Genomic DNA, 19958 nt, shown 5'->3' on the forward strand with positions numbered 1-19958 from the left:
CACCTTTGGGTGCAGGTGGTATGCAGGCAGGAAGAGATCAGTGTGGTGTGGGATTCTCCTCCACATGTTGCAAGTAAAAAAAATATGATAATAAATGGAAAAGGTGTGGCTTTCCTGTAAATTGTTCTTAGTTTCAGCCTTGGTTGCCAGTTTTATATCATTCAACCTTGGTACTTTACAAAGTTTTACCTACCTTGTTAGGCACTGGACTTGGCAGAACAGAGGTGAAAGTAAGAGGCTGAGCTCAAGGGAATTTCTGTCTTCAGCTTTAACAGTCAGGATTTCAGCAATCGTGCAAGACTCACTGTCACTTCATGTGAATCAATTAAAATAAATATTACAACAAGGCAAAGGGCTGGCTTTTCCTCCTACAAAGGAAGCCATTAAGGCAGTCGGCGTTACAGGTATGTCTTCCTCTGCTTTAACCTTTCTCACAATCTTAAAAAATGCCAGTGTCGTGAATAACAACTAAAGGACTGTATTCTCATTACATAGCCAGTACGTGTAGACACTAAATCCCTAATCTCAGTACATTAAACAGTCAATCCTGTTTTTAAGAGCTTCTCACATCATTGTCCTACTACATATCATGGAGAATCAGGAAAGAAGAACAATTTATTTAAATAAATCAAGTCGTTTGATTAATTCATCTTTAGAAAAGTCCATGTAAGCAACATCTGAATCATCAGTAACTTAAAAGAGTGGTCACTGGTACTTCAGCTTGGAGCAACAGATGATTAAGATGGAAAAGAAAGAGATCCTGTGACAAACGTTTCTGAATGTGAGAGGATTTCTTTGCCAAAGGTTCCTGTGTAAACATTTACAGCAAAAAATGTTCAGTTTTCCAAGAATATACGTAGCTCTTTCTATGAGTCATCTTTTAAAATGCACAAGGCATTGTTGCATGCTTGTTTCCTGCAACAACAAATACCGTTATATTTTATTGGAATACAGATTTAAATTTTCCCTTGGACATTACTTAATGAGAAAAGCTTCTCTTTTCCATTTGCCTGGCTGGCTGAACGATTAGGTCTTAAAGTTAGTGACTGATTCCAGAATACTTTGTCAGCCTTATCTGCAGTCAGGAAATGAAAATACATACTTACTTTATTAAATTCATCAGAATTAGGGATGGTGGGCCAAATTCATACTGGCAAAAGGACACTTGTGCTTCAGTGACTCTTTGTGAGAGTTTTATTAGTTTATGTTAGGGCTTAATGTGGCACAGTATGCAGCAAATGTAATACATGTTTTGGCTAACTTACCATCTTCATTCCTGTTGAGCAGTACCCTACAGTACAGCTAACCCCATTCAGTAAATTAACCTGTTAAAGAAGGAAAAAGCTACTTGTTGTGTGGTAATATGTAAATATCTCACTCTGATGGAAGGCTACACTTGAATTATGCGAAGAAGGCACAAAATATGTGCCATTTTGCACTATTTGTGTATTTTGAACCTAGAGAAAAGTCATGGCTGAAGGTCCGTCTCTGCCATAATAGTAAATTTCTTGGGAATAAGAGTAATAATCATTCTTACCACTTTCACAGGGCTTTACAGTAATTAACTAATGAATTCATTAAAATTCAGTGACAGTCTTTCATTTCCTCCCTTTAATATTTAGACTAAGATGATACCGTGGTCAACTGCATTCAAATAATTATTTTTCCACTTCACCGTCTGAGCCTGTGACATTTTAAAGTGATTTTAACATTAAATGGTAAGATAGAGGAGAAAGGCTATTGGTAAATGTTCATTAAAGGACGAATGAACATGAAAAATATGTGACCAGATGTTAATATCTTTATACGTGCCAGGAGAAAAGTACTGATTATCAGCTGGCTGCTGCAGAATTTTCTCAGCACAATAGCTGAACTACAGAAATACTTAGAAGCTTAACTGAAGTTGCTCTCTGTGTATAATTGCTTGGTAGGGAACAACTGGTAAAGTGAAGAGTCAAATTGTAAATAGAGAGTAGTGAAATACTTTCTGCAAGGTCACGTGCAGGTAAAGAGCAACATTAAGAAGAGATGCAAGTTTTCATTCGCACCCTAGTGCCCTAGCCACTGTGCCATGCTGCACTTCTCTGTCATCTTACATGCATATAAAGAAAACAGGTTGTCCAAGTCAAAATGACATCCATATGCAGGATGGCTGATGAAGAACTGAAGGCCATCTTTTAAAATAATGACTAAGTGAATTAGGAGTCAGGCTTGATTTTTAGATATGATTTGCATAATTAGGAACTGAAGTGTTACAATATTCACCTCTAAGACATCTCAGTGACTTTTGAAAAATGGATATCAGGTTTCTGAATTATTTAACTTGAAGATAAATTGGTTCCCTTAGATCTTCTCTTTGTATATAAACAAAAAGGGCTGTCAAATAATATCTGTTATGGGGTTTAAGGCCATTAGACTTGAAAACTGTGTGAAAGAAAGCTTCAGCCTACTGGATATATCATGATAGCTGTTAGTACAAAGGGAAACCAAGAACCTCTGCTGGAAAGGATGTAAGAAGAGTCCTGACGCATAGACCCAAACCAATGACTCTACCCATGTTACTTCTTCTGTCTGACTTGGTCATTCGTAGTGAATTGTTGAGTTGGAATATCCTGCAAATGTTTTGGAGAATGACACTTTAAAACAAAAGTTATTTCTAAGTTTCCTACCTCATGTATGTTAAAGACTTTTGTCTCCCAGCTCTAACTTCACGTCTGTGCTATCAGTTGGTTTTGAATCAAGCACGCATATATCTTCTCCCTCTGTTTCTATGAATTGAGTTCAATGCCTCAGTAATTTAACTTTACACATATTATAATGTATGATACCTTCAAGTGGGAACACACAAGGTAGAGTTGTGGTCTCCTGAGGTTTATGCAGAGGTTGTACAAACGGCACTCATCTATACAGCTGCTATTACACCATCTGTCTTTTGCATGTAGCTTTATATTATATTTTAACCATCCTGAAGCGAGGAATAGTTGTGCTTCAGTGAATAAAGTCACTGAGTAAAATCCACAAGATAGCCTGCAATCAAATATAACCTTCCAGGAGTCCAAGATGAATGCATCCACAACTACAGAAATAAGCCAGTGTCTGTGGCTCCCTTCTTTCCAGGCATATTTTATTCCCCACTGCCCTCTCTCTTATTTTATCCCCTTGTCTCTTTTCAACACAAAATGTTGTAGATTTTGAAAAACAGCTCATCTTCCCCCCCCCCCCCCACTATAATGTACTCTTCTGATAGGATGCCCATTGGAATTGTAATACTGTAAGTGTATTACACCGAAGTGTAATACTTTGTTATACTGATACATCATTTCAAGCAAGAAGCAATTCATAGCTTGATACTACTTCAGAAGTAGGATTACCATTTCATAGCATTCAGAATAGCTAAAAGCTAAATAGAATATTTGCACATTTGAAAATATTTTTAAAATCTTTGTTAGTTTACTTACTAAGCCAATAGGTTCCCTTACTTTTTAAGTTCTTCATCTTCCTAGGCAGAATGACTTCTTTCAGTGCTGTGTTCAACATCAGGTAGCATAGTAGCCAAAAATGAGAAGAGGTTCCCTCGTTTTCTCACTCCAGTTTAATATCTTGTTGTTCGTCCAGCTAGCCATTTAGGCCTTGTGGCATCTTCTCGCATTGTTTTTCTCTGTTTTTCTAGAATGCTGTTTTTTGATTTAATTAAATTTAACTTAATAACATTTATTGAATACAGTTGTCCTAAGCTGGTCTTCACTTTATGCCCAGAGATGTGAGTGTCCCATTGGCCCACATGGTTATACACTTGCCCAGTAGGGCAACAGTCCGCAAGTCAGTGGGCAGCAGAAAAGCTCAGTGGTACAAGAGTTCATAGAACAGTAAGCTGCATGTCATCTTTTAATAAGTGCATAGCAGAACATTGATAACTTCAAAGGCTGGTCAAGTTAGAGATAATATTACTTGCCATCCTCATATGTATGTTATGCACAGGAGGCCTATGTACATTTATGAGACAGATGCGTTTAAGGATAGTAAGATGTGACTGGTTATTTAAAAAGAAAAAAAAATCAGATTTATTTTTTGTGAAAGATAAAAGGTGAAGGTAAAGAAAGTAAACTACTATGGAAGCTAAATTTCTTCTCTTTTGGAGAGTATCTTGATGAAAGGAATTTTGTGGTTATATTGAAACGGGGATGGACTTTTCCCCTAATTGAATTTGGTAAGACTATTATTTATGAACTAATGTTTTTAGTAATGTTCTTCCAAGTCTATTGCTAGGTGGAAGAAAACAGGCTGTGTTGAAATACAGCAATTATTTCTTCTTGCACAGTATATCGCAGTAGCTCCCTGGAACCAGGCAAGCAGGCGGCAGTATGATGAGAGGAGGATAAACTAAAGGTTAGGATTATCTGTGGGTATGGAACATGAAAGAAGGGTGTGATACCAATGGTAAATCTTCAACAAAATGTCTCATCGTTGTGGTGGGTTTGACATTGGGAAAGATTTTTGAAATCTGAATGATTAGGCTTGGCCATCAAGGAGGGAGCAAACTGTCGAGCGATAGTGAGCTGTGTGGCAGAGCAGCGCTCTGAACCATGTAGCCATCAAACTCCCTTCTCTTGCACTGCCTATTATAGGAAATGGCGCTGTTGCGATACACTAAGTCATCTTGTGCTGAATTACAGTAAAGATTGATGATTTGAACGTTGCCATTTCTAGATTTTTTTTCCTTTAACTTTCAGAGAGCGTGAGATAACTGTTCAGAAAGATATTTATGCCTTACAATTCTGGTTCTGCTTAAACTTTTGTAAGCTGTGCCATAGGAATTAATGAAAGGGAGCTTTGGCCAAGTGACTCCATGGGGAATTTGTTCACCTGAGAAAGACTTGCAAGACTTGGATTGTTATCAGCATTCTTCTATTTGGTTCCTGATTGACCGTTTCAAAATATTTGGTTTGAGACCTTTTGTTTTACTTGGCTTCATCTGCTCCCCTTCTGCCAATTCCCGATTCATTAAATAGATCTTGGCACTGATCCTTGGGCACAACTGAAAATGTACGATGCAAATTCAGGAAGAGGAACAAAGGTGTCACAAAGATTACTCTGAATTCACTTTGTCCTGCTAGATATCGTGCTAGTCCCCTAGAAAAATAAGAAAGTCTGCAGGCTATTCTAATTGCACTGGTTACCAATCACTGTACAACATGGTTCTTATAGCTATTATGATGATCATAATCAAGAGCTACTCATTTTTGGAAGATACAGTCAGCTATTTTAATACCTAATGAGAACTGATGTCTCCTAAAAATCTCTCCTATGGGATGAGATTTCATAGTAAATTACAGAATTTTATCTCAGTACCCCTATCTTTCTTCTGCTGTAAATCCATTAATTTCACTGGGTTGATTGCATTACACGTTGTCAGTTTAAGAGTGTATTTGGCCATGATGTGAAGGCAGAGTTGAATTGACCTTTGGGCTTATTGCTCATTATATGTGTACTTAGCCATGCTGAGAGTGCTTTCTCATCCGCTTTCCTCTGATTGTCTTTTAGAGGACAAAAAGTACTGAAAATAATTTTTGCTAGATATACAGCGAAAATAAGATCAGAAATACCCCTTCCCATCCAAAACTAAAGAATTGTTCAACTGTAGCTAATTGTTCAACTTTGAGCTGGGAAAAACTAGTAGCAGATACAGAGGTAAAAGGTTTTTGAGGCGTAGACAAATCCTTATACGTAACTGTAAGATTCACAACTCAAAACCTTAGTTAATATGTGGAAGGCTGGCTGCTAAACTATGTGCTGTCAGAAAAACAGTGCTTAAAGTATTTCTTTGAAGTACTTAATGTACTGTATTCATGTTTAAAAGTAAAGGGTCAATGGCTTAAAATGTGAGTTTAACTTCCCAGTCACAGTGATAAGTGCAGCTTAATGGGGTACTAATAACTGGATCAAGCTAAGTAGCATGGATGATATGAAGAGAAGACCCCAGAAGGACAGATGGGTAATATAAATTCGGAGCTTACAGTCTAGGAGTAACAAAAGATTAATTTTACTTTTTCTCAGCTTCAGGATTTATTATGAGAGCACAAGCATTTACAAATATCCTCCTAAATGCTAAAGTCCTGGAACGAAGTAAATTTGACTGAAGATCGGCCTAGTAAGTCACCTAGCTGATGACAGGATAGTTCAGGTTGGAAGGGAGCACTGTTGTCCAACCACATACCCAAAGCCTGTGCCAGGCCATGTTGCTGAGTGCTTTAGCCAGCCTAGTCTTGAAAAACACAGAGGATGGGAACTGCACGGTCATTTTGAGTAACCTGTTTCAATGTTTGACTGTTCTCTCATTTTTTTTTTATATTCAGGCTGAACCTCACTTGTTTCAATTTATCACAGTTACTTCTCCTACCATGCACCACTGTGAAGAGCCTGGCTCTCTCTTCTCCATAACCTCCTCACAGGTGAGGAGCTTATTAGGACCTCCTGAGGCCAGGCTAGCATTGCTCCTTGGAGGGTATCTTTCCAGTGTGTAGCTTGTCTCGTCCTTAAGGACTGCAAGAGTTTTGGTTTTCACTGCTTCCTAACAGAATGTAACGTATCACTGTCGGGAAGCTATTACCAGTATGCCTTTTGTACATTCCTTTTTTGATTTCATCTTCTTACCTTATTTTAAAAGCACATGAACACCATGATCATATTGTTAAACAGGTCCCTAGCGGAACAGGGAAGTGATCTTGGCCAGTGGGTAACGGAACGGTGCGTAACAGAAGGCTGACTAGGGTCAGAATCAGACCTGAACTGCCAAACTGAGGAAACTGAGTGAAAGCCTGAAATTCTGTGTCTAATTCTGATCTTCTGGCAGTTCTGCACTGGAGAATCTCTGTTGACTTGTGCTGCATTCCCCTTTCTAGTGTGGGAGCCAAAAAAGTTCTGTTCTGATTGCCAACATTGGGCATTCTGTATGGAATGAAAAGAGACAAATGATGCCCTGCACTGTTTTATTGATGCATCAGTAGGATGAAATGTCTTAATTTTCAGTGTAATGCAAAGTTTTATGAATATCCTTTGTAGAGGTATTTAAGTCTTGTTAAGTGTTTTTAGGTAGGTATTAAAAAAAGTAGCAGAATGTTTTTTGTTGGTTTTTTTTTTGGTTGTTGTTTGGTTTTTGTGGGGGTTTTTTTGTTTGTTTTTTAAATAAACTTGCAGAGTTTGGTAGCTTAGGGTGGATGGTAAAACTAGCCTGAGCATTTCCAGTGGTGGTAACTGGTGCCTTTGGGAGCATTTTTGAGACCAAGATGTCTGGTCTTTCAATTATGCTTTTATACTACATTTGGCAATACGTTAGCTGTGCTTTCTAAGCAGTGAGCTGTGGCCCTGGTATACCTGCAGTGGCATTTCATTCAGAGCAGACCTTCGTGTTAATTGATAGCATGGGGCAAATTCTTGCATGTGTGATTCTCTTCCTTACAGGAAGAGTTTATAAAACAAAACAAAACCTCTTGTGAAAAAAGATCTACTGTATACTAAAGAATTTTCCAGGTGCTTATCATCGAAGGGTGAGACTCTGAGAAATGAACTTTGAAAGGTTATGAACCCTTGAGGAAATGGTAATAGTGTACAAAGGACTCACTTCTGTTGTATCCTGTTCCATGGGGTCTGAGGAGAAACTGTGTTGTATGGTAGTGAATGCGAAGGGAGATCACATTCTTGATGCATTTATTAAAAACGGTTGCTTGGGTGTTTTTTAATGATCCTTTCCTAGACTGGATAGAGGAACATGGCTGAGCATATCAAACAGCAGTCTCTGAGGATGTTTGTTAATGAAATCTTGGAGCGGTTTGCAATTGGATGTACCAAAGGCATGTGTACGCTATTGAGCAGATGTCTCTGGCGGTGAACTAATCTGATGAGGGGAAAAAATGTTAGAGAGAATCTTTACAATCCAAAATCAAAATCCTTCACCAGCATCAGGAGAGCTTTTTTGTAACCCAGTATTTTGTAGTACAGAGAAGTGATTAACAGTTTTTGAGTAACAAGTGTTTGAAAGGCTCAGATGGAGGGAGGAGGGGAAAAAGATGTGCAATGGAAGATTGGAAACAGCAGAGAAAATTATTTAAAGCACTTGACTTCCATGAAGGAGTATAAAGACATCCTGAATGTACAATGGAGGTTATGCGAAAGGTGCTGGAGGAAGCTTCCGCCAGACTTGCCTTTAATGCCTCTGCAGAATAACAATGAAGTAATTCTCTACAGAATGCCTCTTTCCTGAATTCTTCAGCCATACATTTTAGGAACTGATTGCTTTCTGTGAGCAAAAATGCCAAATGTATCTGTTTGGATGATAATAGGTTGCTTGGGGGACAAGAGACTTTGGACTGCCTTGTGCATACCTGCTGATGCAGACAGTGGCCAGTGTTTCAATCCTTTACTCCTTGTTACCAAGGCAAGAAAAAATGTTCATCTGCATTGTTTAATTCCCCACAATCGCTATGAGTTGCCTTTTATTCTTTAAAAATAAGAAATAATTCATAAAGCCAAAAGTATATACTGTACAAATACAGTCCCTGAGTAATGCAATAGCTTTTATCTACAGTGGGGTAGCTACTGCTTTGTTTGTTGCTTCAGGTTTACTTAGCTTGGTTAAAGAAGACATTAGGAGGTAGTTCAGGACAGTGAAACAGGAATTCTTCTCTGCAGCATGCTTCTCAGTTAACCCCTTTGTAAGTGGCTCATCTGTAAAATAACGCAACACCTTACCTGCTTTTGCAAAATACGTAGGATTAGAATACTTCGAAATTCAAGGATCTTATTAATTGTGTCTCAATACATGTGCCCTTCACATCTTCTGTGATACAGATCCTAATTTTGTCAACACCTCTATCTCTTTCAAACACTTTGAAAGTTCTCAAACATTCCCTTTCTTGTGGCTCACCTAAAACATTAATTGAATGCATTTAAATTTGTTTGGGGAGATGATTCAAAACATGATTTTGAATTCTACCTAGGCACTTCGAGCTGGGTCTCATGGCCATTCAGTGCACAGCATACTTACTCCCTGTATTCCATTGTATTGTATTATTATGTATTATAATATTGCTTAGGTCATGTTTCCTATCTTTATAGAAAAGAAAATCACTATCTGGTAGTGATACAGAGCTCTCTCATGTACCATATATCATGGTTTCCACTGTTCTCATTGTGTGTATCTTTCAGACAGATTCAGCCTACTACAAATAGACACAGGTCCTTGACTTCACTCAAGGCCCTTTTTACAGTGACTGAACACCAATTCTGTGCTTTCCACAGCCTTGCTCCCTGCATGTATATAAGTACAAGAAGGCACAGTATCAGATGCTGTGGGCTGCAAACTTAAAAAAAAAAATCTATAAGAATCTGGGAGCTGAGAATTGTGTGCTCCTATCCCCTCGACTTTGCGAGGAGCTTTAATCTGAGGTTAAGATCAGAATCTCAGGTACTCTGTTGTCCTTACAGAAGCACAGATGTTTGCTGGTAGATTGTCAGCATGAGGTGCTGCAGCACTACGTGCTTCTGGATTAAAAATATTTGTAATGTCAAGTGGAACAAATGTAAAGATCTTTGTGCTGGTCGCTGCGATAGTGCTAACTTGGATTGCCAGACCCTTCAGAAATTGAGATGTGAGTTCTGACATGAAAAACTCAGGTCCTGAATTGCTTTGCAATCCACAGGTGTGAGAGCAGAATTTTCCCTCTAAGCTTTAAAAAAATTAGCTGGAGGAATGGGGTGTAATTTATCCTGCAGTTGCATAGTGATGATATAACATGAAGTAATACTGAAAAAAATGTACTGCTAATTTTGATTTTTTTCTGGAATAGCATGGAAGTGTCACTGGATACATCATATCCTTTAGAAAATGTGTTCTTATATAATTCTAACAATTTCTGTTTTTCTTAACCATTTTATGGAAAATAATTAGTATCTGTACACTTGCAGTTTACAGTTCAGCAAGGCTAGCATATACATAGCTCTTGTGGGAGGATCATTCAAACGTCTACACTGTGTTGGAATCCTTGCACTTATTCTGCTGTTTCATTTCCTCTATACAGCAAGTTTAAAATCTCATTATCTTTACAGTCCCCATTTGTCTTCATTTCTCCTAAGCCAGCCTCCTGTTGGTGACCTCAGCGCTTCTGATTGTTCCAGAAGTGGAGATGGCATAAGTGGGTGTAACTGAAATGAAAAATGTAGCTAAATTGGGTGATTCAGAGTAGGATGAGATAATGTGGCAACTGATACTATTTTAAGCATTTTCTGTTTTGTTCATCTAAGTCTGAATGTATCAGCCCCTAAATAAAATGTGGTAATTGTAGTGCAGTGTGTCTCATGTACTCAGGTTGTAAATCAAAAGATACGTGTTATGGAGCTCTGAAATAAAGAAACAAAGGCAAAATCGTAACTTATCTATTACCTTATGTGTGTCTGGATGAAGAAAATGTTTCAGTCAGATGAGACAGATATGAAAGAATATAGTTAAAAACAGTATCTTTGAGGTGTTTGTTGTATCTTCTTACTGCACTTCTGCTTTCTCTACCCCTAGCTTTCTTTGGAAAGTACCTTAATGAATACAATGGTTCCTATGTGCCTCCTGGCTGGAAAGAATGGGTTGGATTACTTAAAAATTCTCGATTTTACAACTACACACTCTGTAGAAATGGAGTGAAGGAGAAACATGGATTTGACTACTCCAGGGTAGGTCTTACCGATTTATTTCTATTTCTTTAATATTTGAGTGTGACTGCAAGAAAGCTATGATTTATGGTTTCAGTCTAATTAAAGAATTCTCTTCATACTTTAAAGCTGCTCTGTGTTACATTAGCTACAATGCAGTAGGCTCCGTGTTTGGACTTTCTGTTATCTTCCATTCCATGTGGGTCATGTTACTGAAAACATTGTTAGCAGAAATAGAAACAAACAAAACATCCTGAGACTGTTAATGTGTGTTATGAGCTGCAGATGTGAAAACGGATTTAAATGCTGCATGACAACTATTTTTCGTCTTTGTACTATAATTATGGTGTGCTAAATCCGATTGTCATCTACTCCCCTGGTATAGAACTGATTTCAGTGGAGTTGCACAAGCGTAAATGAGATAAGAATCCAGTTCCCTCCAGCTAGACCCATCTTTTTGTGTTAAAGGAACTTGTTTCACAGCCAGATGAGGAGAATTCATAGTATCTTGGTATATCTTATGTTAATTCTGACTTCACTGTCTGAATGAAGGCAGAATTTAATTATTAAATGTATATCTTGATGTATTGTTAGAGGTGTGTATGTTCCTAATATACTTCCAAGGATATTGTACTGTGGCCAAACTTACTAAAATACTTGATAATTATTGTGAAATATAATGTCATCCTGTGTCACCCCTCCATCTAGCACTCGTTGCAGATCAAACAGTTACCTGTTTGCATACAAGAGTATGTTTATTTCAGATGAAAATGTTAATTTTCCAAAGAAATCGGCTTTTCTGGAATATAAATGTAAATGAGTTAATCAGTAAATGGATATAGTTTAAATAGTGTGTAACTTCAAAAGTTGACTTGCTGAGGAGTGATACAGATTTATAAGGTGTATTTGCTTAACAGAAATTGAATTCACTTTCTCCTGTTGAGCACAAATCCTGCCTTCCTCTTTTTTGTTTCATTAGTGATGTGTTCACAGTTTTTTTTCTTGAAAAGGTTGATGTCTATGTGATTTCCTTCTTCCCCTTATTCATTTGCCATTTTTAATAGAATGCAGTTTGTGCTGAAAGATAAAACTTGACAGGTTTCTATGGTTTCCTTTTCTATTACCAGTTGCTAGGAGTAAGGGACAACTGATGTACAGAATTATTTGTCTTTTATTTCCCTTCTGATCTATGAAGAATCAGAGAGCTAATCTTTACAGCCGTGCTACCAAGAACATTATAATGGAAATTTACCTTAAATGGAGCAATGTCAGGCAAGTGATTTCATAGGGCAGTGTTCCCCATTGTTATAAAAAGTCAACAAGGAGCTTTACGTTCCAAGAGTCTCAGTTCTATTTTGTATATGCAATACTTGAAAATGTTTAGGTTTTCAGTTGGTTCCGTTTTTCTTACTGAGTTTGTTAATAAAAGAAAAAAAAAGAAGTCTGATGAAAATGTAAATGTTTTTATAATCTTCATATTCTTGCCTAATACACAGCTATGATAATAAACAGATAGTGTGCAGAGCAACAGTATGTGTTGATGTTAACGCTGGAGTTCAAATGAACAAACACAAGCTGGAATACAAGACTGCTTCTCTATTCTTCCTACCATTTTTGTTGCTGGAAACCTACTTTTCCAGTAACATACAGTATAATCAGATTGTATTTTAGCCCTATGTACTTGACATAATTAATGCTAATTATGTGCCAGTGGAAAACTGAAAAAAAACACACAAAATAAATGACTGATTCTGTCCTCCAAAGCAATTGCTAAGCATTTATCCTCTGAAAATCAAATCTTTGCAAAATCTTTCAGATTCTCTAACAGGAAGTATTCTACTCCATTTTTTTCTTTTTCAATTTCTTTCAACTTTTTAAGTTGAATTTTTAGTTTTGTTTGCATTCTCGGAATCTTCTACAGTCTCCACAATCTGGAGCTTTAAAAAAAATAAACCAGTTGAAGGAAGCGTTTCTGTTTGGTCTTTGGCCTGGTAAGCACTTGTGTTTGCAAAATTAAGTTTGAATCGTGTTTTGACCAGGTGAAGATCTTCATCTTCAAAATAGAATTTGAAGACTATTCTCTCTTAATGTCTAAGTCAAAGATGAGTTACATACTTGAGAAAGTGACCAGCCAGCTTAAAGAACAGGCACATTTTAGATATGTGTCAGTGCTTTTTTGAGAGTATGGTCAGTTACTGAGACTTACGTTCAGAAGTCAGATTTTCTTTGGTCTTGTTTACTGTATATCTTCCCTTCCACTGCAAATGCTAATGCATGGAGTTTCTTCAGTTAACTTTGGATTTATACCTAATTATACCTGCTTTCATGATGAAAATATATCAATAGTAGGCAAAATCATGGCAGTTTCATGACAGATGCGCCTCGTGTTGGGACCAGTTATAAATCTATAATGGAGACTTTGCTAGCCTGGTTCTGGGATGCACAGGAAATAAGTGGGGGAAAGTAAATACAGTCAGTGAAAAAAATTGATTACTCAGAAGCTGTCTTCTCATGTCATGGACACTGGCAGTGGTAGAGAGCAGCAAGTGTCCAAACCATGGACAAAAATCTGTATGTAAAAGGAGGTGCAGTGCAGTACGTACTGCACCTTGTTCACTTGGCAAGAAGCAGTCATTATGTCCAATTTTATGTTCAGCTGTGACAAGATAACTTTTTTTTTTTTTTAAGAAGTGTCTTTCTTATCCTAATCATGTTTGACGGGTATTTATATTTGCAACATTTCCCATGACACAGCCAGCCCAGGGGGGAACATGGCTTGTCATTATGCGAATACTGTCTTCAATCCATATAGCTTGAGCATATATCAGAAGATGTATATGATACTTCTTGGAAAATAGAAAGAAGTCCTTATCTTCCAAAGGGACTCTTCTAAGTTATCAGTGATTAATTTGATAGAGGTATATCTTTATCAGAGTGTCATTATGCCTGTAATATAGAATGAAATTTTGGGTCCATTCAGTCCAGCATCTTCTAGCTTTAGTGACTTCTGGTTCAGAGGGAGGAGAAGAAAAATGAGTATCAATCCATTTGAATTTTCAAAGCACTTTTATGGTGTAGGGTTGGACTACACACCTTGAAGATTTCAACACCAAAAAGCAAATAAATTAACCTCTAATTTTCTTTTTTTTTTTTTCCTTGTTAATACCTGGTCATTGTAGTTGGTATTGTGATCTGCATAATTCAGTTATACACTATGAGAAGAAAGAGTCCTAATTGATCTTTAATGTCATTCATTTCTGAGACGAAACTGTTGCTTTTCATATTTCTAGACAGTGAAGAGGTAAATATTTGATTTTAGGTTTTGAAGTTTTAACATCTATAATTTACTCCCTCCTTTTCCCTTTCTGAGCTAAGTGGCTTTCTTTTTCCTGTTTCTTATGATATCTAAGACCTCCTGTTCCCATCACACCCCCAACTTGAAATTATTTTTTAAGTATCTCATTATACTTTTCCTTCTACTTGCAGGATTATCTAACTGATCTGATAACCAATGACAGTATTACATTCTTCAGAATCTCAAAGAAGATGTATCCTCACAGGCCTGTATTGATGGTTATAAGCCATGCTGCTCCTCATGGCCCCGAAGATTCAGCTCCTCAGTATTCACATCTTTTTCCTAATGCTTCGCAACACATGTAAGGAAAGTGAAAATCCTGTTATTTCAGGTGTTCAGGTTCAGGTGTATAAAATCCTGGGTACCTCTGGGGGAACAGTATTTGTTTTACAATACTCTGGGCATGACTGTGTCACAAATATATAGGAAGAGTTTGAAGGTTTTTTTGTACCTCTTTGCACTAGTACAGGTGGCTACTGCATCTAGAACTCAGGAATGTAGCTCACAGATAAACAGAAAGTTTCATGTTGAAACCATTGGACATTGTTATAGCCTATTTGGGAAGTGAAGCACTGTTTTATTTTTAGAAGAAGAATCGAAGTCTGGTTCTTGAGTTGTAGTCTCTTCGGTGGAAGAAACCCTGTCTCCCTGTCGATAGACACAGACATATTATTTCATAGGTATTACCAAAAATCACATAGTATGTGTTACTTATTAATTCTATTTTCCATATGGAAAGAGAGGAAAAAGAGGCCTGCAGCATCAGATTAGACTGGCCGTTTCTGAATGAGCTGGTATATCTGTAAATGATGCAGTACAAAGTTTTGAAAACAGCTAAGGTCCCCAAGTCAGTATCATCTAGTTACCAAGTTAATATTTTAATAAGCTCCAGTGCAACACCATGATAAGATGGTTCTTGTTTATAGCTACAGAGACGGTTTGCAGGTACAGGCCTGTAATTCTCTACTACAGGCGTCTCATCTTATGCTGATAAATCAAATGATTCACCCATATTACCCTTTGTCACAATGGAAAATATTCAGTATTTTTCTAATTACTATCTTTATGTCTTCATTGATGCTCAACACTTGTAACTTTCTTCCTTTGTATCCTTTTTTAAGGGGAATTCTATATTATTTTGGATTTGTGAAGGGACTGCTAACAGATTGAAGTAATAATTGGTACCCAAAGCTGCTCAGACAAATCCAAAGTCCAGTGAAATCCATTTGAGCTTTTTCACTTCATTTAAAATAGGGTCTGAGAGGAAAAAAAGCTTCCCTTGTTCTGTTGTCTAGGTGTCGTGTAACTTAGAATTGTATTTCTTTGTTCTGTGCTGTGCTGACAAAGACAATCTGTGTCCTAGATCTCAGCAATGTAGTATTTCATGTTTGTTTGCCTTCTTATGCTCATTTATTTTCTCTGAAATTAAAGTTACAGAGATGCCAAATGAGTAACTTCTGCTATTGCTTATACTCAGTATTGACATGGGTCTTAGCAGAAGTTCTGGTAGGCATTTGTATCTCAGAGATTATAATCTTCTGTCAAACAACATTCTGGAGCAGTTTACTTATGGTGGTTGAATGAAAAAGAGTAGAAGGATTTGAGGAAGGCTAACAATGAAAAATATAAACTGCATCTATTTTTCTTTTGCTTATGATGTAACTTCTATTTTCACACAAATGGGGTTTATCTTCCTCATTATAAAATAGTTATACAAAACTATTTTTAATTGCAGGTGCTTTTTCTTGCGATGATAATTATGCAGGAAATAACACTTTGCAGAAATATGTTTTGTTTGTAAAGAAATAATTTAGTAGATTAAGGAACTGTGGGTTTTGGGTTTATTCTAGATATGAACATAAAATAGGATTTTATATACTTCCTGTGCAAAGAAACTGCCAGTCTTATTCCAAACACTTTTCATATCATTACATAAAAATAATCTGTAAAGATGTTCACTGGCCTGGTTTTAAGATTAAATTAAAAAATGCAGAACATGCATCATTCCCTTACTGTATATACACATTAGTCCTCTGGTTTCTATTCTTTCTCCTGTCCCCGCATCCCAGGGAATTGCTCAGTGACAGATAGGTCTGTCAATGACAGTGTGTGTAGTTCTCACTGTTCTGTTATCTTGTGGATATGATAGGGAAGGATCAGGACACAAGTAGAACACTTGTTATGAATTGCCCTGAAGCAATATCCTGAACGAAGTCTTTGCCCAGCCCTGGAATCAGAAGGCAATACACCATGTAGCAAGTCTTTGTACCTCGACTTGCGGCAGCATTGACAAAGTCTGCATGCGGATTCTTAAGCTGTATCCACAAAGCAAAGTGCAGATGCAACTGTAATGCTTATGCTGGTTGTCATACATACTGTATTGTGTAGCATTGCTAATAGGAAGTTAACGCTAAGGATTTTAGCATAGACTGACAATCAGAGTGTGTTGTGCTTCTATTATTACATGTACTAGCTGGTATGAATATTCTACCCTATACTGCAGTGTCTGTCCTTCTTGTTTTGCAGAGTTCCTTTTTGTGTGTACCTACAGTCTTACTTGAAAATTATCCTTATCCACCAGCATTCAGCATAGCAAATCTGTGGGCTACTTGGCCGGTTTTCCTTTTATTATCATCTATACAAATAGCTGCAGATAATGCAACAGCTGGGCAGTTTAACAGTCGTCGGAAATATTATTTCTGTAGAGGGTACACTTTACCACCCATTTTTTCCAAGGTCAAATGCAATCAGACTTGGACTTATCTTCTGAGTGCATTTGAAGGAGTTATCTTAACCAACTTCTAGGAATGTTACGTTTGTGTATTTTTCCCATAAGACAGACAAATCTGTTAAGTGTTAAGAGGGTTACATTTGTAGTAATCAAAGAAAATCATGGGCTTTGGTTGGATTAAACAGCGGGAGGTTTCAAATCAGCCAGGAAATCACAAAGTAAGCTGAAAAGGAGTTTGCCAAGCATTTTTGATTCATTCTGGGCATCACATAGCAACAGTTTCCATAACTGTCAGCATTTTCAAAGGAGCAATGTCATTATTTCAGCCACAATAACGTTCTGAAATTCAAGAGGCTATTAACAATACACAGAATAAACACCAGCCCTTTCCTCCCTATATGAAGAAGCCTCCATTTGCTGCCTACGCACATTTTGCAGATAGCATCTAACAAAGGCTTTCTGCATAAAACATTTCACTGTCAGATTATTAATTTCATATTTATATAAAAACTTAAGATTACCTGTCATATTCAAAGATACATTAGATACACTTACTTCAAGGAAAAGTTTCAGTTTATATTACTATTGTTTATCTTAATAACCTACCCTGCTGCTCTGTTGCATGCACAAAAATAACAGTAGATGTTTGCCAAGTAGGAGATGAATTTATCAGGAAATTGTGTTTGGGAAGAAGAAAATAGCCGACTATCTGCTATTTTTTCCTGTTTTACTGTGTCACCGTCTTGGCTTGCACTTTTGCATAGACTGAGTTTATTACTTTGAATGAAAAGGGAAGCCTTAACAAATCATGTAGGAAAAGTAATTTTTAATATTTTAGACTCTGTGTGTGGTGTGTTTTAAGTAGGATAGGAAGAAACTCTTGAAAGTGGTTCTCAGTCTTAAGGAATTAAAAAAAATAGGAATATTTATGGTAGGTAAAAATAATATTTCTTGTAAATATAAGCTATAAATACAGCTTCCTAGGGAGATGGTGACACAAGGAGTCAACATCATGATAAAAATATTCCAAAATAAATCTTTTGTTTAGATCCAGCTAACTTAGAGTGACGTAATTAAGCACAGAAGAGCAATCTCTGAAACTGACAACCACATGAAATAATGGACAATGAGTGATATTTCTCCTCATAACTTTAATGGTTACAACATTATGAGTACTTAGAGGGTCTGTGAGGTTCCAGGAAGACACTGAATCCAGCTTTTGGGATTTTTGCAGGAACTTTAATTATTTGTTTTTAGTTTGAACTCATCAATTTAGAATTTGAAAGTTTCTTATGATCACAAAGGAGTTGGTGGCTTGAAAGTATCTACAAAATACAGTCCTGTTTCCCCTCACCCCTGCTTTTCTTGGCAGGTCTTTAAAATCTGGCCATGCATCTATCTACTTCTGCTTGCCATGAGCTCACAGTCAGTTTGATACCACCAGGTAGGGTTTCTGTGCGTCCCCCTAGTACTGAAGTATTAAAGTAGCCAGTCATGTTGAATTCAAAAAAAGCCGTTAAACAACATAGCAGAACCTTCTCAGCAAGTTTTATAGTTGTTGTCAAACAGCTTTTACTGTGCTAATGTGGGCAGAATGAAAGCAAAGCAATAATGTGTAGAAGGAAACTCTACCTGTAGTATGTGCTCTTTATCCAAATGATACATCCCATTTGTGGAGTTAGACACTGAGGCTAGTCTCTTGGCCTTGAAATGTATCTGTTAGTCTGAAGACATTGCAAAAATGTTTACTCTCTTAATAGGTTTTAGTTCCCTCAGAGCTGTTTTTTCCCATCTTCCCCCTAAAACATGAAAGAATAGACTTCTCCAAACTAAATCTAGTATTTTATTGTGTACTTCCAAGAGCATGTCCTATGGTGTTGATCAAACAGAAATTGTTGTTATACATTGTTAAGGCTTTTTTTCTACACTGCTAAAGTATTCTGCTTTTCTCTTTGCTTCTTAGCACTCCTAGTTATAACTATGCTCCAAACCCAGACAAGCACTGGATAATGAGGTATACAGGTCCCATGAAGCCTATACACATGGAGTTCACTAACATGTTGCAGAGAAAGCGCCTTCAAACACTCATGTCTGTGGATGACTCTATGGAGATGGTAAGATTAGTAGTCACTTTTTAAGTCAGTAAGTGCTTGCTTCTTGAGTTAAGCTCTAAACAGTGGTGTATATGAAGATAAGAGGGCTGTGTATGGGGGTAAGAGGGGGAGGAGGACTGCTGCAGTTTTTAAATAGTGTGTTATCCTTTCAGTGCTGAGGATGTTGTCTCTCTGTCAACATTTAAGGATCCTCATCTCCTAAATACAGGCACTGTGAGTTGGGTGCTTTGAGTGAGCTAATTTGTTGCTATATAGTCATTACTGATTAAGGAGAAGAGGAGAGGGATCACCTGAAAAAAATGTCCTAATTTTTAAATATTCTGATAGTGAAAAGTCATCCTACAACCTGTTGAAAAATACATACTTAACTGTGTGGGTCTATTTTGGTCCTGTAACACTGGATTTCTGAGAGGGGGAAAAAAAAAAAAAAAGGTGCTACAGCAGGACTAACCAGAACAATTCCATGATAAATCGGGCCCAGGATGTTAAATGTTAGAAGTAAATACATATATAGGTAGATTCTATTTTATCTTTTTTTAAATTAAGTCTGCATTATGTAACAATGAAATTTCTTAGTGCAAGTTGGGAGTCTTGAAGAGAAATATCTGAATTAGCTAAAAGCTACTGTGAAAAAGGTTGGATTTGTTTCCAGTTGTAAGAAGGCAGATTTAAAGGTGTTGCAATTTTCTGCTTCTCTTGGCATTCTTAATCAAAATGGTGGAAGATTCAAATAAGAGGAGTCCTGTAAGGCAAAGATGAAGTATCTGAATGGCATTGCATGAACTTGTTAGTAATGTCTTATAATTACTGATTCAGGCAAGTCATTTTCTTAATGAACCGTCTTAGACAGATCAGATATCAGCATTTGGGGAGATTAGCTATTTTACTACAATATTTTGATTTTCTGTTTAGTGAAATGTTTTCACTTTGGATTAATGTATTACACATATGTTTCACTGCATACAAAATCAGTTGGGTTGTTTTTCAGTTGTAATCCCCAAGTTGGTGTGAGATTTTCAACTGAATTATATGCATCTAATAGCCTTTCAAAATTAAAGCAAAA

The 19958-nt window shown here is 37.0% G+C and overlaps 1 protein-coding gene across 14 annotated transcripts in view; it reads left to right on the forward strand.

Annotated features, from left to right (window-relative positions):
• Positions 1-19958, forward strand: part of SULF2 (sulfatase 2) — a 160871-nt gene that overhangs the window by 105092 nt on the left and 35821 nt on the right. For all 14 annotated transcript variants that reach the window (XM_083802192.1, XM_083802194.1, XM_083802185.1 and 11 more), the window contains 3 exons: positions 10565-10716; positions 14182-14351; positions 18745-18895. In XM_083802192.1, the coding sequence (XP_083658318.1) occupies positions 10565-10716; positions 14182-14351; positions 18745-18895 (473 nt within the window). The remainder of the gene's footprint in view (positions 1-10564; positions 10717-14181; positions 14352-18744; positions 18896-19958) is intronic.

The sequence above is a fragment of the Anser anser genome (assembly GCF_964211835.1).
Source record: "Anser anser genome assembly, chromosome: 16".
Classification (NCBI taxonomy): domain Eukaryota; kingdom Metazoa; phylum Chordata; class Aves; order Anseriformes; family Anatidae; genus Anser; species Anser anser.